Raw genomic sequence first — 27,448 nt, 5'->3', positions numbered from 1 at the left:
TTTCAAACAGTTGCATAAGTTCATACAAAGAAAAAAGAACAGTTTCATAGATTGCCTATATGACTGTCATATGCTGTCATCAGATGTAACATCTTCCATCATTGCAAAGAGCTCAACATAGTTTAGAAGAAAACAAGGCATGACACTCATTCACTTCTCTGTCTTGCAACTTTTGTTTTTATGTCCAAAGCATATAGCTTTAACTCTTTGGGACCAGTTGGGTGATGGAACTCCTCAGCATCACCAGAAGAGTGTGGAGCTCTTCTACCAGCTGCACAACCTCGTTCCATCTTCTAGCATTTGTGAAGATGTTATTAGTCAGCAGCTGACTCATAGAGACAAAGTAAGTTGTTCGTGTCTGTGGTTGTTGAAAGATGACTAAAGTATATGGTTATTCACGGAGAAATATATTTGGAAAAAGGATTTGGTGCCTCAGTGGGTATTGTAAATAACTTCAGTATTTTAAAAATGTTGCATTATATTGGTAATATTCTTTTAAATGTGAAAAGTATCATCTTTTACTTGTATGCAGAACATCAGATTTATCCACTCTGACACTGCCACCCTTTCCTGTATTCCAACTCACAAAAAATCTTAACCATATCTCTATATTTGATGCCTGTTTTTATGATATTTTGGTGTTTCACAAGCCTATAAAAAATGTTTGCAGTGCTAGTAACTGAATCTAGATTTTCTGTATTCCATGCCAGTTCTCCTGACCACTCTTCTCTCCCTGTACAGCTTCTTTAAATCTAAGCACACTTTATTTTGCTGTGCCCTTACCAACTGTAGTTCAGCTTTCTGTTTCATCTGATTCTTGTGTCTTGGTCTAATGCCCTCTGTGCCTTTCTGCTTCACTTCCTCCATAAAACTTGGAGAAGTTTTTATTGTTGCTGTGCTTCTGCCACTTCTCTTGATAGTGAGGTTGGATTTTTTTTCTCTCAAGACAGAAATGTGTGGTTCTTTCTCTTTGGTGAGAGGTGCCCTCCTTAACTGCCTTTCTTCTTGTCACCGCCTTTCTTGTACAGTATGAGATTTGCTTTCAGTTCATTTCTCTTTTTGTGAGAAGCATCCTTATGAGTCTGCTGCATTTGACATCGTTACTTTGCTGCTTCTGCCTTGATATCCTTTCTCTTTTAGGCAGCAATGAATTTTTCTTTTGTCTTTCTGATTATTCATATGTTACCTGATTCTGGTTCTTTTTCTGAGAATAGATGTAAATAACAAACAAAAGAGTAGCTTTTAAGTGCAGATTCCAAGAGCTGTGCTATGTATTTCTGAGCTCCATCTTCTTGACACTTCTCTTTATTTCCAGCTAAAGTGTTCCTGTGAGATTTTTTTCCACTGTTGGGAAGTAGAGGAATTGCAATAAATAGATTATTTTCAATGAAGAGTCTTCCGTACAATTTTATTCTTTGATCTCACGTGGCCTCTCTCTTCTGTAGTAATTTGTCATTAAAAGGTTTGAATTTTGAGTGTTCACGTGTTTTTCAGTTCCAGAGGTTTACTAATAAACTGCAACAGTAATTGCTAGTTTTCTTTACATCAATGCCTGTGGAAAACACAGTCCTTGTCTAATCTACTCTAACAGATGTGGCAGCTGGGTTGTGAGTTGTCTGTGCATTTCTTTTCAGTATGCTACTAAGGCTGCTCTTTCCTTGAAGGTCTTTACTTGCCATCTCTCTCTCCTGTCAACAGCCATGCCCTTATAGTCTGAGTAGAACCTCTTGAGTGATGAGAGAGCTGTTTCTCTGCTTCTACCATAAGTGTTTGGTTTCTGGTTATTACTTTGTTACTTGTCCTGTCTCCTATTCTGCTGCCACAGGCTATTATGTTTGCTCATGACCCAGCTTGGTGGATTTCTTCCTTTCCTTCTTGCTGTTCAGAGGTCTATTGGCTCACTGCTGGCTGTTTTTTAGAAACTAGTTTGGCTATTGTATTGACAATCTGTTTTGCTGTCAGTTTAGCTAGTGCAAATCAAATACATTTTTAAAAGCTTTTGAAGCTGGAAGGTGCTCACATTGCAGTTTCTTTTATGTCTATGTGGTCCCATGCTAGAAAATGGGGCTTTTCAGTGTTAAGAGACATGTAGACATTATGTAGGAGATTTTGTCCCTTATCAAAAGTTATGTTCTGCTGCCCACTATATAAAGCAAATGGTTAGCTTTTGGTTAATAGGTATTCTGTTTGTAATGGTGGGTACTTTTTTTTCCTAGAAACTAGTTCTAGATAGTGGCTGTCAACATTTGAGTTGAGGCCTTTGTACCATTTAAAATTTTAAGCATATGAACTGTGTTCACGGCCCCAGCAGAATGAATGGTAGGAAATTACTTGCTTAAATGCTTTGACATTTCTTGGCTCTGTCATTTAGAAATAGTTGCCTTTTTAACTTTCTACGAGAGAGTAACCAGATCAACAAAAGCAATTATGAGCCAGTTTGTCAATCACTGCAGTTCACAAGTTGTCATATTGATAAAGCTGCTAACGATTTATGTTGTGTTGGTCTGTGAGTTGCTGTCACTGCCAATGTGGTATTCACTCATTTTTGTCAATCTTACTGTAAAGACAGTAACTTCTTACATCTTACCAGTATGGATTGCAAGGACTTACATGGAGTCGTCTGCATGTGTTGTAGAGCTGGAATTTTCACTCTTTATTTAGCAGACAGGAGGGAATTGTTTTTGGACAGCTGTATAGATTTTGCAGCAGTTTTTTTTTTTTTTTTTTTTTCCCTGAGAAATATGTTTTTTTCTTTCTAAATACAGGTCACTTTTTTTTTCTTTAAAAAATTCCTTTGTTTCTTTTCTTTCTTTCTTTCAGTATACCTCTGTATCTTGTATCCGTTCTGTAACTTTCAGATTTATTTATTTTTTTTCTACCTTTTGCTTAAAATTTGTGATATTGTGGCAGATGTCAGTTGTGTTAGTTGTGGCAAAGCCTCTCAGGCTGCATGTTGTAGTTTAAATCTGGAATTATGCCAGATTATCACAGTTGCATTAATAGTTTGATTTGGTCTCATTTTGCTAAGAGGTAAATATACTTACCTGTTCTTTATAAGCACATATTTTAAAAACAAACAAGTGAAAATCTTCATCATCATCTTGTCTCTCTTTATCATTCAGTAGCTTAGTTTAAACCCTGACTGCATTTTAAATAATTTTGCCTGATGCTTTACTCAGTGTACCCATTCTGATTTTCATGTTTTGTTCAATCCTCCTAGTGCTTAGTAGCTTCCTTGTCTCTTGGATAAAGCTGTCTTTAACAGATGTACCTGTGTATTACAGTGCATCATTTACTATTGTTTACAGCTGTGCTCAACAACTCTTTCCCTTGATCAGCCACAGTAAAGAAATGAAGGCATAAACATTGTTAAATACCATTTTCACCATTAAATATTCTCCATGTTATTAGCAGTCATACGAAGTCATCTGCTGCTAACCATGTCCTTTTTGTTACAACAAAACTATGAATTCCAAAGCAAGAATTGGCATTTTATTGATAAACTGTTCTTTATCTAGCTGGAGAATTCTTACATCTCTCTTTCTAGCCAACCTATTTTCATTCCCTTGTTTCCTTGGTTACTGTATTTAATCCCATGATTCCAGACACGACCAGCTGGTTAACTATCTATAAATATTTTTTCTCTGTCTACCACTTTTCTCTGCGTCTGTATCCTTGACTGTTCAAAAAGCCCTGCATGTTTCTTCCTGTTCTCTCCTCATGATCTCTTCTAGTGCCTTGATATAGATAAGCTCCATGAAAACAGAGCCATTCAACTCATGAGAGTAAGACAAGTATTGCTCAAGTTACAGCATTAAGTGTGGCTTAAAAAGGTTTAAAGTACTTGGAAACTAAAGCAGCCAAGATCTAGAGGGAGAGAGAGGGAAGAATCTTTAATGTTGCTAAAATTGTTCACAAAGATCTATTGTTGTCTATTGTTTTTACTATTTGAAAATAGGATATGAACATGCAGTTAAAGGTATCTTTAATAATTTCTTGTCATCTTTTAGGCTGCTGTATAGCTCTGTTTTCCATTTCTTATCAGAGGCTGATGTATCTTAACAGAACTAACTTACAATTTTGTCCACAGAAAGTAAGAATGGAAGCTCATGCAAAGTTTGCAGTGCTATGGCATCTCACCCGGGACCTTCATATTAACAAGTCATCTTCCTTTGGCCGTACCTTCGACAGGTTGGTGATGGCAAGCATGATCCAGTGAAAGACACTGAGGCAAAATTATTTTAACTATGTCATAGTGGCAGCATATAGTGTCCAGAACTTAGAGAAATACACTGTGACTGAGATCCAGGAAAAAGGCAAAGAAATTAAAGGTTAGACAAAATGATTTTTGCCATGAGGATTATGTAAGCTGTGAATTGTTGCAATAGCTACAAACGTTAGGACAGGAATGGTCATGTGATGCATTGACTAATGCTGGTTAAAATATTTCTGTATTGAACATACTATCCTATCTCTTTGATTCAGTAAAAACAAGAGAGAGAAGTGAACACAGAAGTATTTCGCTTCTATTTCATTATATGAAGCGGAAAAATAACCATAAAGAGGAAAACTTAAGAACAATTGCAAGTTAGCACAATTAAAAAGTTATTTTGTTTAATCTGTTTTTTTTTTGTTTGTTTGTTTGTTTGCTTTAATATAAGATGTCACTTATACAAGAGCAGGGGATTTCCATTTTGCATTCTGGTATCAGACCACCTTCCCAGAAGAAGCTGAATGATCTGGACTCTGAACTAGTCTCATCTTCCTAAGCTAGCACAAATGCTGTGGCGAAAATGCATGTTTAATTTTCCAGTACATACTTGACCGTAGGAAGCAGAGTAAAAAGGTTATTTTTTTGGCTTGACGCTGTCACTCATTGCAGAAGTTGTAATAAATTTTGTATTTAGAGTTAAGAGCTTATGAACACTGGAGGACATGAAACAGTAAAATTTAGTCATAAACACATACTGTTTTTCCAGAAGTCTGGAATGGATTTGTTGGTTGAAAGGATTTGAGTTGTCAAATACATTTATCCTCCCGGTTCTTGAAGGAAAGATCTTTGAATAAGTTATCTTCTTGTCCATGCAGCTGTGTGAACTGGCATTTTAAGGTTTATCATTTTGTGCTGCAGTAACACTTAAAGGCAACCAGTCCTTGCTATGTTAGTAGCTGTACAAATACTGTAACACTCTGTACTACTATTACTACAGCAGCTGTGTTAACTGACTTTATTACTAGCTTTTCCTGGCAATTTCTTCATCAGGCTGTAATAAAATATAGAACTTCAGGTTGCACACTGGAGTGTATTCTGACATGTAGAAATTTATCATATCAGACTGAAATGGAATTATACTGAGTTGTATAGAATACGTGAGATTCATTCTTCTTTCTGTTCTAGATCTTTGTTCATCATGCTGGACAGCCTTAACAGCTTGGATGGTTCTACGTGGTCAGTGGGACAAGCCTGGTTAAATCAAGTACTTCAGAGACATGATATTGCAAGGGTTCTTGAACCTTTGCTCCTACTGCTGCTTCATCCAAAAACTCAGCGAGTTTCTGTTCAACGAGTACAGGCTGAGTGTTATTGGACTAAGTCTCCCTATCACCCTGAAGAAGAAAATGAAAAACACTTTATGCAGAAGTTCAGTTGTGCTGATGGTGTGTACACAACAATACTCTAGGAAGTTCATTAATGAATTTATTAATTTGCTATTTATATGCAGTATTAAAAATACAGATTTTTTGAGCATAACTAGCAAAATAAAGTGCTAGAATGGCTTAGGTGTGCTTTTGTGCACGTTTTCTTATTCAAATCTAGGTGTCCCAAGTATCTTTAACTGCTCTCAGATTAAGACAGTATACAAGTATTGCCATGCAGAGCGTGTTATTATGTCTTACATACTTCAGTAGAACTTAAGCATATGACCTGAAGCTTAACCAAGAAGTTAGATGCTTTTTCAAATTAGGAACACTGATGTGGGGCTGACTGAAAACATACTGATTCAGTTTGAAGGTGTTTGCATGCATTCTGTATTCTTAGTAACATATTACTAATTTTTTTATTTTTTATTTTTTGTGAAAACACAAGTAGATAAGACTGCATAAGGCTTCATGAGGGAATTATGCTTTGTTAAGGTCTACTACTAAAGTAATTTTGGCTTGCTTATGAGAATGTGTTACTTGTTATTTACTGTTTTTTCCTGCTTTAAAGTAAAAAGGAGCTATTTACTATACCTTTATTTAATTCGAAGCCTTGATAATAGTTTAAATTCTAAATATAAATTCTAAATTCTTTTCTGAAAGACAAGGTACCATGTGTATAACTTTTTCATGTTTTTCTTTAAGCATTTTCCCATGTGCCTGTAAGCCAAGGACAACTTATTATACCTAAAGAAGGCAATGAAAAACAGCTTGTTATGGATGAAATGGAGAACTTCAGCCTGACTGTCAACCCTCTGAGTGACAGGCTTTCCTTGTTAAGTACCAGCAGTGAGACCATTCCAATGGTTGTGTCTGATTTTGACCTTCCTGACAATCAGGTTGAAATACTGCAGAGTTCTGATTCTGGCTGTTCTCAGTCATCTACTGGAGACAACATCAGCTATGAGGTGGAAACAGAAAGCCTGAGTGCTCAAGATAGCTCTCAGACTCTGAGAGAGGACTCACCTGATGAAATTGTGCAGCAAGTCATTACTGACCTTATCTGCAGGGTTGTAAGCAGTCTTGGAGAAGAGAATGATCCAGTTAAACATAGTCTGCACTCTGAGGATACTTCGTGTAATTTCAGTCCTTTGGATAACCCTGAAGAGATGACTAAAAGTGAAGATCAAAATATTCAAAGTAGCCAAAGTAGTTTGCTTAGTAATGACAGTTCCCAGTTATTGTCAGCCTCAACTGAGACTGGACTTGAGAGCTTAAGAGATGAAATTTCAAGAAATAACTCCTCACCCTGTATCGCAGCAAGCCAGCAATCCCTGTCAGATCTCACTCTTGCTTCCACAGAGTCCAAGTCCAGAAAGCGGAGCCACAGTAGCATTCAGTTCAGCTTCAAAGGAAAACTACCGGAAAAAATGTCAGAAAAAGAAACAATTGTAAAAGAGGCTGGTAAGCAACCAGGTGCAAAACCGAAGGTGAAAATAGCCAAAAAGAAAGATGAAGAGAAGAAGAAAGCACAAACAGAAAAGCTTAAACAAACAAATGTCTTTTTTAGTGATGGCCTTGATTTAGAAAACTGGTACAGCTGTGGAGAAGGAGAAATTTCAGAAATAGAGAGTGATGTGGGGTCCCCAGGAATGCGGAAATCTCCCAATTTTAATATCCATCCCTTGTATCAACATGTACTGCTTTATCTCCAGCTGTATGACTCCTCAAGGACACTGTATGCTTTTTCTGCAATTAAAGCAATTCTGAAGACAAATCCTTCAGCTTTTGTAAGTGCTATCTCCACTACCAGCGTCAACAATGCGTATACTCCTCAGCTCTCACTGCTCCAGAATCTTCTAGCCAGACATCGGATATCTGTTATGGGCAAGGATTTCTATAGTCACATTCCAGTTGATTCTAACCATAACTTTCGGAGTTCTATGTACATAGAAATTCTTATCTCCTTGTGTTTATATTACATGCGGAGCCACTATCCAACTCACGTTAAAGTAACCTCACAAGATCTAATAGGAAACCGTAATATGCAAATGATGAGTATAGAAATTCTGACACTTCTCTTTGCTGAATTGGCAAAAGTTATAGAAAGCTCTGCAAAGGGCTTTCCTAGTTTTATTTCGGACATGTTATCCAAGTGCAAGGTTCAGAAAGTGATCCTGCATTGTCTGCTGTCTTCTATCTTTAGCGCACAGAAATGGCACAGTGAAAAGATGGCTGGAAAAAACATAGTGGCTGTAGAAGAAGGTTTCTCTGAAGACAGCCTTATAAACTTTTCTGAAGATGAATTTGACAATGGGAGTACTCTACAGTCACAGCTTTTAAAAGTACTTCAGCGGCTGATAGTGTTGGAACACAGAGTAATGACTGTGCCTGAGGAAAACGAAACAGGCTTCGACTTCGTCATAACAGACTTGGAGCACATTGGTCCCCAGCAGCCAATGACTTCTCTTCAGTATTTACACTCCCAGCCAATAACCTGCCAAGGCATGTTTCTCTGTGCAGTGATAAGAGCTTTACATCAACACTGTGCCTGTAAAATGCATCCTCAGTGGATTGGCCTTATCACTTCCACTTTGCCTTACATGGGAAAGGTTCTTCAGAGGGTGGTGGTTTCTGTGACTCTTCAGCTCTGCAGGAACTTGGATAATTTAATTCAGCAATATAAATATGAAACAGGATTATCGGATAATAGGTATGTGCATCTAGAGGTGTATAATCTTTTTAAGCAAATTTGATTATGTTGAATTACTTTGCCCCTGGATGAGCTCATTTAAAAAAATAATAATAATCTTTTATTTTAGGCCTCTCTGGATGGCATCAGTCACTCCCCCAGATATGGTTCTTACTCTATTAGAAGGGATTACAACAATAATTCATTACTGCCTGCTAGATCCATCTACACAATATCACCAGGTAAATTTACTTGGGCATCTGAGAAGTTCCTATCTATGCAGTGTATGTCAAATTAAGGACTGTAATTGTATTAACGTGCTTGTATTAGTTGCTTGCACAAAGCTGACGGTCTGAGTGGGGAAAATAGTAGCAATGTAGTAATCTTGGTTATAAATGTGTTTTTCATGGATAGTGTATACATCTCAATTAAACGGAACAATAATTTTCTACTAATTATACTTCAAAGAGAGTATTCTTAGGCTTTTCTGTTGTTATCATTATTCCCCTAAAACAACTAACTTTCGGACCTCTAAAATGCAACTTTTTGGAACTTCATTGCGACTTCATTGTGGAACTTTGCAGACTGATGCATATCTGGCACTTTCTGGCTGGATTATGTTCATCATGCAATATGTCAAAATGTTTTCTTTCTGCTTCTTAGGTATATTCACAATTTTTCTTAAGCAATATTTTCAGATCTGATATTAAGAGCATAGTCTCTTTAAAGAATTTGGCCTAGATTTTACATGAAAACTTTTGTTCTGCTGTCTATCTTGGTTTTGTCACTTTTGTTTTTATTCCCCTTTGCCTTCCATTCATTTGAAAATAACCAAGAAGTGTTTATTGCCTGTGCAAGTAAATAATTTTACTTAGTGTATTAGTTAAACCTCGAATTCTGAAATAATTATGTTTTGCAAAGGTATAAGCAGATGATACAAAATAGATTGCTGTAGCCATGATGTACCACATGTTCAGAATACATTCCATTCTTAATGACTGAGAGTCAGAAGATTAGTTAATCAATTATTATTTGATAAACTCAAAGCCTGTACATATTGAAAAAATTACTGAAAAGCTGTTTTGAAAAGGAGTCATGGTTTAAAGCTTTCACATACATTGTCTCAATTTACACTATTTTACTAATGTTGTTTGTGTAGATATTTAATGCTGTTCTTGCCCTCTTCGCTTGAAATGTTCTAGCTTTTGGTTAATGTAGATCAGAAGCACTTGATTGAAGCACGCAATGGGATCCTGTCTATCCTGCACATGATCATGTCTTCTGTGACTTTGTTGTGGAGCATCCTTCACCTTGCAGACTCTTCAGAGAAAACTACTGCTGCTGCAGCATCCATTACCACTATTAATCTTGGGTCAACAAAGGTCAGAATATCAGGGATAATATTGTTTACATTGTACATAAATACCTTCATCAAACTAAATCCAATTACATTCCCTTAAATGTAAATTGACTTCTAATACATTTGTCCTAATCTATCCACCCACCTGAGAAACAAGACCCAAGAAAATAGGTATTGACTCTGCTTTTAAACTTAAATGTATCAGCTAACAAGTTTCCAATTTGCTTTCTACAAAGAAAATTAAATCCATCCTGAAAAATACTTGAACCATTTAAGCCACCCTTTTATGTCTCAAAAGTTGTAAAATGCTCACATAAAATCTTAACAAAAGAGAACTGTCCTCTTAGAACGCGTTGTATTCCGATACTTTTAAACCAGTTCATTTACTCATTCAGTGCCCATACTGTGATATCCTTATACATGGGGAAATAGCCCAGCAATCACAAAGATGAGAATTGGAGAGGGTGTTAAATACTGAGAGTGCTGCCTAGCCTTCTCATTGGAAGCACTTCAAAATTCAGATGTTGCACATTTTAAAATAGGAAATTCAGTTAAATCTGAAACTTTTTAAAATATTATTTCCTAATAGTTAATTTGAATATTATCAGGTACTGTTTGTGATGATGCTGTTTTACGGCATTTTCAACGTTTGTCATTCAGGTTGAAGGAGTGATCACTCCTGAAGACTCCATGTCTTTCCATAGACATTATCTGTGGTCATATTTGTGCTGCCAGTAGGGCTTCCTGCTCAATGAAGGGGGGTCTGTACCTGTGGATGGCATATGATGTTATGCTGCTTCTGTGAAAATAAGATAAGCTTTTTCACGCTGGTTCAATATTAACTTTTCTGTAAGTCCTAGGTTTTCTTTAGTTTACCTAAATCCATGCTATTCAAAAGAGCATTCAACATGTGCTGTCCATGAAAATGTCCTTTATAAAGGCCTTTCCAGTGACTGCAACCACGCTCTTGGCAAGTGTATGAATCACATAGTCAAGTTCTCGGATCCTATATAACAGTCTTCTGCAAGATTAGACAATTCCTACTCAAATATATCAGACCAATGTAGAAACGGCTTCCAGAAAACAGATAAAGTGCAGTTTTCTCTGAAATCTTCCTGTCATAGAAAACAGGTTGAAGAGCAGGATGAGAAGGTGGCTTATGAAATAAATGTCTAAAGAAATGGGGCGTGCTTAAAAAACCATGATGTTAAGAGTTTCAACAATGAATATTTTAGTCTCACAGAGTAGCTTGTTCTTTCTTCTGTGTTTTTTTTTTTATTTTATTTCCTACTAGTTATTTTTTCTCTCACTTCCTATAAGGCCTATCCCTATTTGTAGCATACACATCTTTCTTTTGTCATAATAATAATAAGCACTTGATAATTGTCATAATTTTGTCATAATAATAAGCACTTGATAATTGTTATATTTCCACTTAGCCTCTTGCCTCCTGCCTATACATACCCAGTTTTGCCTCTTCTCATAGGTCATCTTCTGTATCACTAATCTTTCTTATTTTTTATGGTTTGAGTTTTCTCAGCTTGTGTACATATCTTGAAGTAAGGTGTCCAAAACTGGACATGGTACACGGTATCTTCTTTCAAGACAAATATTTCATGTCTGTCATGAAGTGCTGCTATTTATGAATGCTTTTTTCCACTTCCTTGCAAAGTCGACGCAGTGAGTTTGTGATCCACAATAGCCCCACAACTTTATTTTTTATGCAGCACTGCTATCTTAAATAGTTTCTCATCCTGAATAGGTAGTTGTTTATTCCCTACCTTTACATGCAAAGCTCAAGCTGTTATTGCTGCTTATATTTTTCAGGACATTTACCCAGTTTGTCAGATCACAGAATCACAGAATTTCTAGGTTGGAAGAGACCTCAAGATCATCAAGTCCAACCTCTGACCTAACACTAACAGTCCCCACTAAACCATACCCCTAAGCTCTACATCTAAACGTCTTTTAAAGACCTCCAGGGATGGCGACTCCACCACTTCCCTGGGCAGCCCGTTCCAATGTCTAACAACCCTTTCAGTAAAGATGCTCTTCCTAACATCCAACCTAAACCTCCCCTGGCGCAACTTAAGCCCATTCCCCCTCGTCCTGTCACCAGGCACGTGGGAGAACAGACCAACCCCCACCTCGCTACAGCCTCCCTTGAGGTACCTGTAGAGAGCAATAAGGTCACTCCTGAGCCTCCTCTTCTCTAGGCTAAACAGTCACAGCTCCTTCAGCCGCTCCTCGTAGGACTTGTTCTCCAGGCCCCTCACCAGCTTCGTAGCCCTTCTCTGGACTCGCTCAAGCACCTCGATGTCCTTCTTGTAGCGAGGGGCCCAAAACTGAACACAGTACTCGAGGTGCGGCCTCACCAGAGCCGAGTACAGGGGGACGATCACCTCCCTGGCCCTGCTGGCCACACTGTTTCTTATACCGGCCTTATACATCACCTTGAGTTCTGTACCTTTCTATCTGTTGCTTCCTACTTCATTATCACTTTCAAACTCGAAGTATATTTTCTTAGCTGTTCTGAATGTAATGCTGGGATACTTAACTAAAAGTGTATGTGTTCCTCCATGTTTCAGAATCTGAGGCAGCAGATTCTTGAACTGTTGGGTCCAATTTCAATGAATCATGGTGTTCACTTTATGGCTGCTATTGCATTTGTATGGAATGAAAGAAGACAAAATAAAAATGCTTCTAGAACAAAGGTATGTTTATACTGCCATGGTCACTTTAAATTGCAGTAATAGCTTTAAGTGATTTGGAAGCATTAGGGATAAGATTTGGGCATTCCAGTGAATAATACATATTATGTAATGGAAAATATTTATGTTGTATTTTTAATTAGCAACTGTACTGTTGGGGTGTTACCAATTTAAAATTGATTTTATCTAAAACCTGGTATTACTTCCCTGTACTTTTCTGGAATCTAGGACAGTGTGTGCCACCGAAGTTGCTCTGTAGCAGAGTAATAGAATGATGATGATTTGTGCAGAAGCTTAGGGACATGAATGCATGCTAAGTGTCTTCATGAATAGTCAAGATTTTAGTTCATATATACTATTTGCCACAGCTGGTTAAAAGCATGATTTTGTTGAATAATTTAGTTCGCTGTGTTCATTCTCAGATGTTAGTTTAATTACTACGATTTTTACTCATCTAGTTTTGCAGAAATAGAGTATTTGCTGCCTTTTTGCTTTTGAGGCCACAATTATAAATTTGACCTCTCTGCATATGAATTATACTTCGGGCCTTATTTATGTAATTATCTCATACATTGCAGCAGAATATGTATTCTTTGCCTCAGCACCCTCCCCAACCTCTATAATGCATCTTTTTAAAATTATACTGTAAGTTCAGTGATGACTTTGTAGGAGCTCTCAACTTGCATCATGTCCTGGATAGAAACAAGTTACATAAACTCTTGTGTAACATCTCACATATAGCATGAAGGTGAGGTAAACATTTCACAGAAAAATGTGTAGTGTTTTGTGAAGTGGTGTGTTTCCAGTTGGAAACCATGTGGTCAAAGTTCAAATTGTAGATGACAAAGCTAAACTGATGCTTCCAACCTTGAGTTTCAGATTTTCAGATTTTGTATGCTTACCTGCTTGATTGCTTAAGGTTTTATTGAAATATCTTGAGCTAACCTGAAGACTACCACAGAAGTAGTTGAAGTCAACATGTATTCTTGAAGGAAGCTTTAAGAGTTATTTTTACTCTGACTCAGAAATTTGTCAGGATGCTCTTCGTCACTTGATAGAAATCTGCTCATCATGAGCTTTCTTAAAAGCATCGCTCACAATTGTACTGGGTCTGGCTGGGATGTTAACTTTCCCTGCAGCAGCCCATACAGTGCTGTGCTCTGCACTTGTAGCTAGAACAGCAGTGGTATCACACCAGTGTTGTGTCTGCTGCTGAGAAGTGCTGGCACAGCATCAGGACTCTCTCTGACCCTCCTAGGGGGTGGGCAAAAAGTGAGAAAGAAACATCAGCAGGGCAGCTGACCTAAACCAACCAAAGGGATATTCCATACCATATGATGTCACACTCAGCAATAAAAGGTGGAAAAAGGAAGAAGAGGGGAGGGGTGGGCTCCCATTGCGAAAACGTCTGTCCTCCTCCCAAACACCGGCTACGTGCGTTGAGGCCCTGCTTCAAGGACGTGGTCAAGCATGGCTCATTTGTGGGAAGTAGAGAGTAATTTCTTTCCTCTGCACTTCCACATAGCCTTTACTTGTTTTGTTTAGTTATTCCCTTTCCCCCTCCCTTTTCCCCTTTCCCTTTTTTCCCTTTAGTTGAATTGTTTAATTAATAATAATATTTCCTTAATTATATATATATATATTTTTTTTCCCCTTTTTAATTAAATCATCCTTATCTCAACCCGTGAGTTGTTCTTTCCTTTACTTCTTCCCCTCCTCATCTGAGGAGGGGGAGTGAGAGAGCGGTTGTGGTATTCAACTGCCTAGCACGGTAAAACCACCACAACAATATAGGCAGCTTTCTAAGATCCCTTTCATAGTCTGTAAAGACATGTGGCTCTAAGAGGCATTTCAGGTCTGGATCCTCTTGATCCTTCATAGTAGTAGGTCTCTTTCCATTTACCTAAGAAAAAAGCCTGTGAGGCCTTAATTTTGGGATAGGTATTGCCTGTGATGGTAATGTGACATACATTTTTTCTTCTAGGTTATTCCTGCAGCAGGTGAAGAACAGCTTCTGCTGGTTGAGCTAGTTCGCTCAATCAGTGTTATGAGAACTGAGACTGTTATACAAACAGTGAAGGAAGTTTTGAAGCAGCCTCCAGCCATAGCAAAGGACAAGGTATGAAAACTGTAGAAGTGCTATTGATTTATTGAATGTCTTCTTAGTAAAGTTTAGAACACCGATGTAGGTACTTGGTTGGCTTTGTGCATGAAGTAATTGTGTACTGTACTTAGTGTGAAAATTTTGAATATCTAGTAGATAAGTGAGCTTTTGGAGGGAAGTCACCTAAGTTATTACAATTTTTTGAATGACTCCAAAATCTTGTTTACTGCTTCTGTTCAAAAAGTGTTTTGTGGAGATAGGTTACTTGTTACTTACATGAGGGAACCCCTAGTATAAGGTTGATTTTTCTTTTGGGTGGGAAAGAGAAGTGAGGAAGAGAAGAAACAAGAGAAGAATAATTTCATAAAGAGATACCTTATTGGGTATTCATAATACCCTGTTAATGAATTAAGTTGCATCTTCAGACACTGCAGTAAAAGTGTTTTCATTTTTGCTCTAGCAAAAGGGGGGAAAGTATTTTGTTGTTGTTGTTTTTGTTTGTTTGTTTTTCTTCCTTATAACTGTTTTCTTTCTTTTTTCCCTAGAAACATCTTTCACTGGAAGTTTGCATGTTGCAGTTTTTCTATGCTTATACTCAAAGGTAAGTCAAGAAGTTAAACTTCATTTCCGTCATCAAGAAGCAGTTGGGCAATCTCTAGGAAAAGAAATGGCTTGTGTAATATAAGTCATGAAGAAAGACATGACAGGAGACCTGTGAGGTAAAAAGAAAGTGGGAAACGCTGAGGGAGATGAAGCTATTTTCATTGCTGTTATTGCTCTCTATTTTAGGATTCCAGTGACCAGCTTAGTAGATAGCTGGGCAGCACTGCTGCTTCTGTTAAAGGATTCCATCCAGGTTGGTCTTCCAGCTCCAGGACAATTCCTCATACTTGGGTAAGGGTTCTTGATATTTGTAGATTCTAAAGAAGCTCAACGTAAGCGTGTGAAATCATACTGAAGTGTTGTTAGTGTGTTCACTCAAAAATAAGAGAAAAACATCTGAAAATGAATCCCTGTTACCTCTGTTCTGTTCCTATTAGCTCCTTCTCTGAGGAATGGTTATGTGTAGAGATTAAATTTTGTATTAGAATGTTACATAATATTTTTTTATTACCTTACTGATTATTGGAGCCATTCAGCTCTGTAAACAGTAGATTAACATTTCTCATTTTACTTACGCAGTAACTAATAATAATGCCTATTTTTTAGGCATTGTAGATTTGCAGCCTCCCAGAAAGGATTTGCAGCCTCCTAGAAAGGATTCATTTCTAGCACAGAAGCTGTTTGTGGAGCATTAGAAATAACATGTTGGATATGGTTTTCTGTATAAAGCATCAAGCACCATTTTCTTGAATTTATGGAATTTAACTTCACTAGTAAATTGTCTCTAAAGATACTTGAGTATATTCTAGTAAAATATGTGATAAACTTTATGGTATAATCAAAACTAACTTAAACTTGCAAAGATGTTTTCTAGAATTTTGATAAGGAGTAGTGACATTAAGGTTTAGTAAACAAATACTGTGCATATAAATTTCTTCAGATTTGTCCTGGCTTTCAAAATTACTGGTTAACTTACAAAATCCGAATTTATTTCAATTTTTTCAGTGTTCTTAATGAATTTATTATGAAAAATCCAAGCTTGGAGAACAAGAAAGACCAAAGAGATCTTCAGGTAAGAAATTTTTGTAGGTTTGTTGCTTTGAAAATACTGAACAATAAATGCCTCATTTGATAGAATCACATGAATAACAAGGCAGTACCCACATTATGTTCCTTGTAAAAGTGTTTTTAAGCAATTAATAAGTGATAAACAAATTTTAAATATTTATTGCTGGTATGTTGACTGTTTCATTTAGTGTAGTTTCTGAAGGAAATTAGACCTATGTGCTGTCCTTCTCCATTCAGGCCAAGGATTAATGCCCAATTTTGAGCCAAGTCTGATCAAAGGTGTCCTAAAAATATTACTTTAATTGACTGTTGAAGGATAATAAGTGCCCCCATTGAGGGAGAGACAGCAGCTGGACAAGAGCCAGGTGCTGCTAGTTTTCCAGCAAAGCAGGAGGGAGCTTTAGAGGGAGGTCACAGGGTGGGGGAAGAGAGAGAGGGAGTTGTTAGAAAGGTGGTCACAAGCAAAAGGGTAGTGGGACTGGAAGGCAGACTGAGGAAGAGACAAATGTCAAACAGGTTGGTAATAAAACAGCCTATATTGAATTTGCTGGCTGTGAAATAATGGAGTCTTGACAGTTTTATTTGATACTTATTTTCCTCAATTAAGTGTATCTTCTTATTTTACGTTTTTTGTCTGGAGTGCTTTCTGTAAGCAGGGCCTTGCCTGTTCCTTTAATTTTATGTCAGTATTTTTCATTCCTAAACTCTCTTAATGTTACTGTGTTTTCTGAATTCTTTGCTCCTGAGAACAATGGTTTGAAAAATTCTAATGTGGGGCCACCCAGGAAAGAGTAGTTTTCTTGCTAATCATAATAGGGGTCCTGTTATTATTAAAATCATAGAATTTATTCTGATGTGTGTAGCAGCACTGTATTACAAGCTCATGTTCAAATTATGCTTTGGCTTGTTCCCAAATACTTGATTACTAATCAAAATTATTCCTGCTTAATGAGCAGATGTGTGTAGTTAGATGTGCATGTGGTTTGGTTCCAAGGTGATGTAATAATATCTTGTTGGAAAGCATGCAGAGCCAATCCTGAGTTAAGCAATTGTTCATAGAATATAACTTCCTTAGTCATTTTCCAGATACTAATTGTGTCTGTGGAGTAAGGCTTAGATATCTTTTTAGATGTCCTTCTTATCTATTTTGACATGTATTTGTGAGAAGGTTGCTACCACAACCAGATGTGTGTTCAGAACTGTGGTCAGCATATGTGGGAGGAAGGATTATACAAAAATGCTTCAGTCCTTCAGGATGTGATAAACACAGTTTTTTATTCTGTTGACTTCAAACCTTTTCTTGAATGTACTAGAATTATCTTATATATCAGTTCTGTACTATGGAAGAGAGCTGTACTGTCTTCTACTTAGTACTGTTTGTAATCCATTCAAGATGATCTCATTTTCTGTGGAGTTCATCATTGATAATATTGAGCAGAAGTGATTTAAAGCAGTTCTATACCTGATTACTTAGAGATTTTCAACAAAAACGTGTCAGGACAACAAATGTAGCCCTTCTACACAAAGTTCTTAAAAGCTTTTTTTTCTTTTTTTCCCCCTATCAGGATGTAACACACAAGATAGTGGATGCCATTGGAGCAATTGCTGGTTCTTCCTTGGAGCAGACTACTTGGCTAAGACGAAACTTAGAGGTCAAGCCTTCCCCCAAGATCATGGTTGATGGAAACAATGTAGAATCAGATATTGAAGGTGACTTCACTTTCATCTTTTATTGGAAATAAAACTTTTAAATAAACATTAATTATCACACCAAAATTAGCAAAAGCGTAGCTTTATTATTTGTATGTTTGTATTTGCTTCAGTATTGTTGAGGCATTAGTGCCTTACATGGTGTATCTGGCAGTCTGTACACGTTCAAAACATAGCTATTAAAATATGCTTGCAAGGGGAATAATAGCTTAAGAACATTAACTTTGAACTTTTTACTATTATTATCTTCATTTAGACATGTTGTCTCCAGCAATGGAAACTTCAAGCATAACTCCATCTGTTTATAGTGTCCATGCATTGACCCTGCTTTCTGAGGTAACTATCTCCTCAAGTGTAATAAATACTGTCTTATAATAATCTTTTATATCGTGAAAAGCCTGGGGAATGCGCTTTGATGGGAAACAGTGGTATGAATGCATACTGGTTCCTATCATATAACAATACAACTTTGTTGCTAAGCTAATTATAAATATTCAGTGGGATAGATGAGAAGCAAAGTCTGCCTTTTCAGACATGTAGTATAGGGAACTGTTGTGGTGGCCCACTTCATGTGTTGTTAGTTCTATGTGTTATTTACTACTGATAATCACAGTCGATCCCTGGATTTTTTTTCTTTTCTAGATTGTTTTGTAGAATGATTTGTCCGAGAGTTAATGGTTCTGTGTTTTTACCTCATTTTGTTTTAAAAATGAAGGGATATTTTTACTCTGGATTTTATATAGTACCTGAAATTTGATAACCTCTATCATAAACTTGGAACACTCAGTGGAGGACATTATACTAAAAAAAAAAATTGCTGTATAGTAAATAACAAGCAGTTTGGGAATTCATGGTAACGTAACTTCCTCACCTTTTGTAGGTTTTGGCTCATCTCCTGGATATGGTTTTCTACAGTGATGAAAAGGAGAGGGTTATTCCTTTGCTTGTAAATATTATGCACTATGTTGTTCCCTACCTCCGTAATCACAGGTATCTTTACAATGTATTTATGTAGATCTCTAGCACCAATTGAAACTTGGTGTGTTTGATACTTCAGTTGAAATAGTCATTACAAGGATTAGATATCTATTAAAACTTTATGTAAAGCAACAATTTTAAATTCTTTCGTGTTGACTTTTTTTGTTTAGTGCTCACAACGCATCCAGTTATCGAGCCTGTGTTCAGTTATTAAGCAGTCTCAGTGGGTATCAGTATACAAGGAGAGCATGGAAAAAGGAAGCGTTTGACCTCTTCATGGATTCCAGCTTCTTCCAGATGGATGCTTCTTGTGTTAACCAGTAAGAACTTCTTTTATCTGCTTATATCAGTGTTTGTTTCAAATTTTACATAAACCATTGAACAAGGCAAAGGATGATGTGGTCCAAAACTTCCCAACACTGGGATGTAGTTCTGTTGAGAGAAATTAGAGGGACGTAGTGTGTTTTAGATTACCACTTAAATTATGAAACTCACTTACCTAAGGTGCATTTCTTGTGCAGAAGTCTGTTTTTTCAATATAATTATTTTTCTAAAGTAATTCCTGTGAGAAAGAGGGGCAACCATTTTATAGTTTCAGATCAAACTGCACCAGGTAAATGGTACCTATACAGCAGAGAGCTTGGATTGTAAATAGTAGTAAAAATGGCCTATGTTAGTTAAAAGAGCAGAAAAATACTTCCTGTAAATATTTCTTGCTTTTCTGATTTGTATACAATCTTTCTCTTTTAGTTGGAGAGCTATTATGGATAATTTGATGACACATGACAAAACCACATTCCGAGATTTGATGAGTAAGTATTCATTGATGTAGTAATGACTTCTCTCCTAGGGAAACATTAAAAAAAAAAAAAAAAGGAGGGGGGAGAGATAAGTATCTTGAGGAAAACATTCGTTCAGTGCTGATTCAAATTATTCCATTTTGTTCTTTTTTTCTTCAACTGCTTGTTTCTAGTGATCTGTAAATAAGATTTCCTGAAGTGAGAGAATCTGAGACCATCCTGGAGCACAGTGACTTTTGCCTATATGACACAGTTCATTAAGCAGAACAGTTTTTTTTTTTAGATATGACAATAACTCTGTTTCAGGAAAAAATGATTCTGCACAGCTTATGAGCATCTATACCTGAAAACTGTCTTTTTAAAAAAGCTACCTGGTCTGCCTCCCAAAGCCCCCAAACCCAGCTGCACTGTGTATACCTCTGAGTTTTCTTTCAATGTATATTTTAAATTACTGTTGTTAAAAGCACAAATTGCAAAATGTGTGTCGTCTTAATGGCTGCTTTTAAGCTACGTTAATGCAATGGAAGTAACAGTTACTTGCTCCTTCAAGTGGAATGGAAGGGAAATTTGATGTTAAGTCTGTGTGCTGTTCGTTTTGTCTTTCAGCACGAGTGGCTGTGGCTCAGAGCAGTTCGCTCAATCTGTTTGCTAATAGAGACGTAGAGCTGGAACAGCGCGCTATGCTCCTCAAGAGATTGGCTTTTGCGATTTTTAGTAGTGAGATAGACCAATACCAAAAATACCTTCCAGATATACAAGGTCAGTAAAAATGTAGCAGTTCACCGAGTTCTGGAATCTGATTTTTGACTGAGGAATATTTGTATCACAGGGTAACATAACAGTAGGTAAATTTGTCCCCCAGAATATCTGTGTGCAGTACTGTTTCCATGGTTGAAGACAAAACTTCTGCAGATTTTGTTCAGAACTCTTTCAGTCTTAAATGATTACAAAGCACATGAACTTTGATTAGCAGTTACCTAGATTATTTCACTGATTTGTCACTGTATACCTTGGTTGATGTCCTTGGGCACCTGAAGGGTGCTTTTTGACATGACAGCTGCTTATACCTTGAATGTTCAACTAGGGATGAATACGAAGGCTCACGTTGAAGAGCTTTGGAATTGTTGACTCTGTTGTGCTTTTTGCTGCTTTTCTGTTTATATGTCCTTTTTATCACTGAAGAATATCTCTTCCACTGACCCTTTTAAATGAAGAGATTGGGAATGGGGTCTGGTTGATTTTCTAAAATGATGCAAATAGTTACAGCAGCTTCTGAGATATGTTGTCTGCTACTGCTGCCAAGATGGCAGCAGTAGCTGCATTTACTATGTTCAAGATAAAAGATGCTTCTCACTGATCCAAACTGCAAAGTGCGTGTGCTGGCTTGACTGATAAATTTGTTTGCCTCTGTGTTGAATGCTTAACCATGCTTATGGTTAAATGTGAGCGTATTATCCCTGTGTAATATTAATGTACTGTGATGATGCAGCCTTTTAATAATATATATTCTAGCTGTTTGAGCCCTTGTTGTTTTATGTGGAATCTGTTAACTCCTCTTTTTAGAAGGAATAAAACTGCAAAACTCCCAGATGCAACATTGCAGTAGCGTGGAGAACTTGATTGAAAATACACAACTGTTATGAGGCTTCTTGCTTTTGTTCCTTGCCCAGTGAAAGTGGTTATTTGCTACAGCTTTATTCTGTCAATGTAAAAAAGATACTGAAAGAGTAACGTGGCCATACTTCAAAAAAAAAAAAAAAAAGTAAAAAAGGGAAAAAAATGCTAGTTGGAATTATTCTGAACTGAGAAAACCTTCTTGGCTTTTTGTTTCAGAAAGGCTGGTAGAAAGTCTCCGTTTGCCACAGGTGCCCACCCTTCATTCCCAAGTGTTCCTGTTTTTCAGAGTATTGCTCTTAAGAATGTCCCCGCAGCACCTTACTTCTCTTTGGCCTACCATGATCACTGAACTGGTGAGTTGCAGATAGCATACATGATTTGGAAAACCGGTGCAACTTTGAGAAACAGCTCAATTCCATAGTGTTTAAGAAAATTTTTTCTTGATAGCATGCGTGTAACTGAAAGCTAACTTATTTTCATAGTCTGCATGTCTATTTTTTCCAGCCAAATAGAACACGTTAGCTTGTATTACTGAAGTTCAAATGTCTCCTGAGTTAAACTTGCATTTATTTTCATTGTTTCCTACTGACTCTTTCAATTTCTGCCCATGTATGTGTACTTAGTCCAGCATTGCCAGTCCCTGTAGCTGCTTTCCTGGTCATTCAGCCTTCTTCTTCCAACAATGAGGCTGAGAAGCCCCTTAAAGGAGTCAGAATCCATGTTGTGCTGCTCATTCAGATCACGTAGTGGCTGAAATATTGTAACTAGCTTTATACAAGGCTCTGTTCTCAGCTTTTCTGTTTCTCATTTTACTCTGCCTAAGACAGGATGAACACTTGTTTTCAGAGCTGCTAGCTATGGAGCCTCCAATGTTGACCATTTCACATGCTCTTCTGGGTTTTGGCTTTGGGAACAGGAATGGAGGAATGCTTGGTGCAGCCCATGGTCCATTTAGCTTGTTAGTAAAGCAGTTCCTAAGGGGCTAGCTAACACAAATAGCAAATTGGAATAACTGCTGTGATTTTTTGATATCTGTTGGTGCCTACTGTAGCCCTTATTTAACCACAGATTTAAGCAATAGATGAGAAAAGCTGTATATAGTATTTTAAAACTCAAGTGTATTTTTTTAGCCATACAGGCATTGAATTTTAAGCCTGTGAATTAATTGTATAACTATCAGAAATTCCATTCTGCCCTGTAAGATCTGCTAAGAGCTGGGAGCAGCGTGGCTCTCCTATTCCTGTGCTGTCCCCTGGCGTTTATGCAAGCTACAGCAGTCAAGGAACTGCTTCCAGTGAGCAGCACTGTGTCATCTCCAGGAAATCACACCTGAGCTTGACTGCTTCTTTATGTGATTCTTTATTCTCATTTCCTTCAGGCCTTGCTCTCTGCTAGGCACCCTTTCTAAGAAGTGGAGGGAATTAGCCTCTGAGAGCTTCCCTGGCCGTAAGAGAGCCAAGTGCTACTTGGGCTATACATGAGGGATGAGTTTCAGAGTGTTCCTGTCCACTCGTTGTTCAGTGGGCATCACCCAGAAATAGAAATGAAGCTCCAAACAATAGTTCCTCTAAGGCCTATTACCCACACTTCCCTACAGCGTTTTCCTGGGTCGCAGTCTGTAAAAAATGGTATTAAAATACAGCATTTGATCTTCAGGTACAAGTATTTTTACTGATGGAACAGGAGCTCACTGCAGATGAAGACATTTCCAGGTAATTTATGAACTTCCTGCTTTTTTAGCTTAATATTGGTTTCCTGGCACGTTGATGGATAGATGAGCCATTCTTCAGAGTAGTTTGTCTTAGAAACAATTGTCAAGCTCAAATGAAAAGGGCAAGTGAAGAGTGTCCAGTCTGACTGCAGTACCAGGAACACATTGTTCAGGGCAAAACAACAACAACAATCTGTTAGCTTGCTCATAAACATCTAGGGTATATTATGCGTTTACAAGAATGTTAGTTCTTAGTGTCTTCCTGCCTAAAACGGCCCTGATTTGTGATTAAAACACATGACATGACTATAGTTTTTCTGTATTATACATATATTTAGAATAAGATTGCGCCTTTCAAAATGACATTTAAAAGGTGGTTTCTTCTAGTGTTAGAAAGACACAAAGATTAGGTAGAGCTTTTAATTTTGTTGTATTGCCTATTTCTATTGCAGCTACCCTCTGTGTAGTGTGGTCTAGTTTCAGTCAACGTTAGCAATAGACTCAGATTTCTCAAAAGAACAAGAGGAGTTATTTGCCCAAGTGGTGTTCTTCACTTTTTTCCTAGCTCTTTTAATTCTTTTGAAGAATTTTCTCTAAAATAAAGTAATATCCACATAGTGGGCAAGTTAAAACTCCCTCTTAAACTGGATGACTGACAGGAATCAGATACAGTTTAATGTTTTTATTTTTATATATATATAATATAAATAAAAGATAAAATTTATACACACATATACTAAACTCCAACCATAACACAGACTTGCAATGTTCTGTTTTGATTTATGGATGCTGAATTGCTTTGGTAAATAAAGAGTTGTGCGTTTATAAAGGCAAGCACAGAAGGAGGATCTTACCATGATGACTTACCTGTCTGCGGTACTTTATTTTAGGACTTCTGGCCCATCTGTTGCTGGTCTGGAGACAACATACACGGGAGGCAATGGTTTCTCCACGTCCTACAATAGCCAGAGATGGCTGAACCTGTACTTGTCTGCTTGCAAATTCCTGGATTTGGCCCTAGCTTTACCATCTGAAAACCTTCCTCAATTTCAGATGTGAGTAAAAGATGCTATCATCTGAGTTTCTGGACGTTTAACTGTGCCTCTTGGTAAAATTCCAGTGTTTAAAATCTGAATTTTCCGATTTCTTTTCCCTTTCTGGCTTTCATCCAGAGTAGCCCACAGTCCAACCCCTGCCAATGTCAGAGTGGCCCCCAGAGCAAATGACACTGCACAGCAGATGATTTCAAGCTGTTTTGATTTAGCCTGTGGCAGGAAATTCTCCACACCTGCGAGCTAATCAGCAATAGAGTCACTCAAATATTTTGTTTTTCAAGTATTTAGTTGCAGTAATGTCTGAGAACCCAAAGTACACCCACATGTCTCAGTGACTAAGTCATCAGATCAGATGACTGTATGATCTCAGTATGATTTCACTTAAATTACTCCTGTGTGAGCTGACTGGAATATGCAGCAACAAACCTGCTTGTAGGGGGGGCTCTCTAGGTTGGTTTTGAGCAGCAGCATTCGTGCATGCAAACTGCCTGGCAATCCTATCCTAAACAGTGCTGAAGACTGCAGAAGTGAGAGGCAGCACGGGACAAAACCAAGTATTTCGTCTCTTCCCTTATGCTGCATGGTGGAGATATTTGGTCAGCTCTAATTGACCCATCATTCTAAAGATCCTTGTGTGTGCTAGAAGGTGGAAGGACTTGCATGCTGTCAGTTTGTGTCCTGCACTATTCATAAATCTGAAGCTAAACTTAAGGGTTCCTTGATTTGTTTTATTTTCTGGGGGTTTGGCTCATAATTCCTGCCAAGCTCTGTATGCTGTCCTCATCTCCGCTATTAGTCAAACCAGCTTTATTAAGGTCACTACTGCGCCTTTCTGGAAAGACAGCTGCCATGCTGAATCACGCTGACTTGTATAGCGTTCTCACAGAGGCTTGGACAGGAGCCTTAAGGATGGAAACTTCCATTGCCTTTATAGCTTACAGTGCAGGTAGCCAGTCTTGGCAGCGCAGTGAGCAGGAGAGGGAACAGTTCTTTTTATCCTTTTGGCCTGTGAATAGATAAAATAAATGAATTCCTGTTATCAACATGGTATATAGAGAATATTCAGTGTGTTATGCAAAGTATCATGAATGTGCAAGTGTTTTAAGTAACATACATATTTTATAATTCAGAATTACTTTTGGTTCCCTTGCACATAATACAGATGCAAATATTACTACTTTTGGCTTTGCTGCCTTATCTTGATTTTGACATCCTTAAATACTTGAAGAAACTCTAAAGGAAAAAGACAATGTTACCTTTCTCAGCCATATTACCTTCTGCTTTTCAGAATATGACTTTGCTATTCCTGTCAAATACTGGGGTTTGGGTTTTGTTCCTTTTTCTTTGATATTTAACTAGATTTCTTCATCCTCTCATGTTCTTAGATCTAGCAGAAAAGGCTGCATGTTCGGTAAGCATAACGTCTGCTTGTATTATCTCATGACAGGTATCGCTGGGCTTTTATTCCAGAAGCATCAGATGATTCAGGCTTGGAGGTACGAAGACAGGGTACACATCAGAGGGAATTCAAACCTTATGTGGTGCGTCTGGCAAAACTGCTGCGAAAAAAAGCAAAGGTACGCCACTTTTATTCAGCTCTGCTTTTCAGTGGGAGCTTAGTGCTACAAGTTACTGTATGTCTGTTTGTTTATTTCAATGGAGAATGGAGAGGAGTTTACCTAGCATGGGAAATTCCTGCTGGTGTAATCTCAGGCTAGCATCAGACAAAAAAAACATAAGTAGGTATTAAAAAAAAAAGTGACTTTGAAAGATATTTTCTATTCACTCAAATAATACTTTTATTTGGAAACACCAAGGTCTAATATGAACATAGAAGTCATTTTCAGATAGCCAGTCATGTATGTAGGAATTTGTGTAATTACCTTTTGAAATAGGAAAGCGTTTTGGTTATAAAAATCACACTTACGTATCTAGAAAACTGTTTTATTTTCAAAAATGACAGAACAGTTTCAAAGCTACACAGAGCCAGGGCAAGTTGGGTTTCTTCCCCAAGGCAGTCACCTTGAATGGAAGAAGGCAGAGAGTGATGGAGGTGGTTCTGGAGGGAATCTCAGCTGCTGACTTTGAGAGTGGGAGCAGAATTAGAGCTGTCGGTGCGTGAGGTGTGTCAGAACCCAAGTCTGGCTGGGGTAGAGGCCTGGGCCGCTGTTGGAAGCTACCAAACCCTGTCCAAGGGAGCTCCCATCTACTGCCACGAAGACAGACAATCACTGTCAGACACTTCGCTGCCCCCGCTGCCGGGATAGAGGCCCCCAGGCAGGCACTTCGCTGGGAAAGGGCCCTGGGTGGGCCAGGGAAATAAGGAGAAAGCTCAAAGTCACAAGGGAGAAAGCTTTGAAGTTTCATTTTTGGGGATCCCTCCAAACAAAAGACATTGTCAGGGCTATAATACAGGTACCTTACTGTAGTCACTGTATTTACAGTCTGTTATGAAAGGTTTTTGTTGAGCAAATAAACTATTACTGATGCACAAGTGGCTACATAAAGCCTAGTGATATCTTAGTTGCAAGCAGACCTGAACTTTTCCAGCAAGGCTCAGGATGATAGGGGATAAAACAAATATCTGAAGCATACTCATATTCTTCACTGTATTGTCCTTGAACAGTGAAGATTAAAATTTTCTTCCTCTCACCTGTGAAAGTGAGTAATAGGCTGTAACTGACTGCTAGTCAGGTGTAGCTGGTAACCCTGATGTTTGTACTGTGCTGTACCTGCTAGAAAGTTGTCATGCTCCAAATAATCTCTACATGAGCTATACAAAATACACATGCTGTATAAAATACACATGCCGGTAAGTACTGTATGTTAGGATAGATGTTTGAAGTCAGGACTTCCATAGTGTGCTTCCAGGATATAGAAAACTTCCTGGGATTTCCACAGCCCCCTGCTCGTGGCAGCAGTTGTATGTTGTGAACCCTAACTCGGGATACGGGGTGAGATGACCACGAGGTAATGAATATGGATTTCCAGGCCATTTCTTCTTGGTGCAGAGGAGGATACTGTTGCGTATGGCTGTGTGTTTTTCTTGGAAAATACTGTTTCTGAGCAAAATGTTTCAGTTGGCTTTAATTCTGCCTCAGGGCGCTCTGACTAATGCTCTGACTGATGCAGCGGGGTGTTTCTTAGGCTCTGTTGTCTGAAGGGAATGTGCTTTAAAACCTCCTTCAGCACTGCTGGCCATAAACAGAAGAACAAACTGACAGTGCTGTTACTGCCTAGTAGTGTCTCGGCCCCATGAGCCCCCGTCTGCCGTTCCTGGCCAACGGACTCTTGGGGGCAGGTAACTTTCCCTGCTGAAACACGGCACCCAACCAAGCAACGGCACAGCCTTCATGGCAGCGTATGATTTCCATATATGAAATGCAGTCTGAAAGTTCT

General features: G+C 38.0%; 1 protein-coding gene across 6 annotated transcripts in view; it reads left to right on the top strand.

Annotated features, from left to right (window-relative positions):
• Positions 1 to 27,448, top strand: part of DOP1A (DOP1 leucine zipper like protein A) — a 64,722-nt gene that overhangs the window by 34,559 nt on the left and 2,715 nt on the right. For 5 of the 6 annotated variants that reach the window (XM_035320533.1, XM_035320529.1, XM_035320530.1 and 2 more), the window contains 21 exons: positions 191 to 343; positions 4,091 to 4,191; positions 5,399 to 5,658; positions 6,346 to 8,353; positions 8,463 to 8,574; positions 9,535 to 9,714; positions 12,281 to 12,406; positions 14,388 to 14,522; positions 15,053 to 15,108; positions 15,297 to 15,401; positions 16,116 to 16,182; positions 17,744 to 17,888; positions 18,145 to 18,224; positions 18,769 to 18,878; positions 19,037 to 19,186; positions 19,617 to 19,678; positions 20,273 to 20,425; positions 21,500 to 21,636; positions 22,940 to 22,995; positions 23,885 to 24,049; positions 25,497 to 25,626. In XM_035320533.1, the coding sequence (XP_035176424.1) occupies positions 191 to 343; positions 4,091 to 4,191; positions 5,399 to 5,658; positions 6,346 to 8,353; positions 8,463 to 8,574; positions 9,535 to 9,714; positions 12,281 to 12,406; positions 14,388 to 14,522; positions 15,053 to 15,108; positions 15,297 to 15,401; positions 16,116 to 16,182; positions 17,744 to 17,888; positions 18,145 to 18,224; positions 18,769 to 18,878; positions 19,037 to 19,186; positions 19,617 to 19,678; positions 20,273 to 20,425; positions 21,500 to 21,636; positions 22,940 to 22,995; positions 23,885 to 24,049; positions 25,497 to 25,626 (4,491 nt within the window). Of the gene's footprint in view, positions 1 to 190; positions 344 to 4,090; positions 4,192 to 5,398; positions 5,659 to 6,345; positions 8,354 to 8,462; positions 8,575 to 9,534; positions 9,715 to 12,280; positions 12,407 to 14,387; positions 14,523 to 15,052; positions 15,109 to 15,296; positions 15,402 to 16,115; positions 16,183 to 17,743; positions 17,889 to 18,144; positions 18,225 to 18,768; positions 18,879 to 19,036; positions 19,187 to 19,616; positions 19,679 to 20,272; positions 20,426 to 21,499; positions 21,637 to 22,939; positions 22,996 to 23,884; positions 24,050 to 25,496; positions 25,627 to 27,448 lie in introns of those variants that run through there. The other variant, XR_004749154.1, reaches the window with a different exon arrangement.

This window comes from Oxyura jamaicensis, chromosome 3 (assembly GCF_011077185.1).
Source record: "Oxyura jamaicensis isolate SHBP4307 breed ruddy duck chromosome 3, BPBGC_Ojam_1.0, whole genome shotgun sequence".
Classification (NCBI taxonomy): Eukaryota; Metazoa; Chordata; class Aves; order Anseriformes; family Anatidae; genus Oxyura; species Oxyura jamaicensis.
The sequence above is the reverse complement of the archived record's forward strand: the minus strand, read 5'-3'. Positions and strand labels throughout refer to the sequence as shown.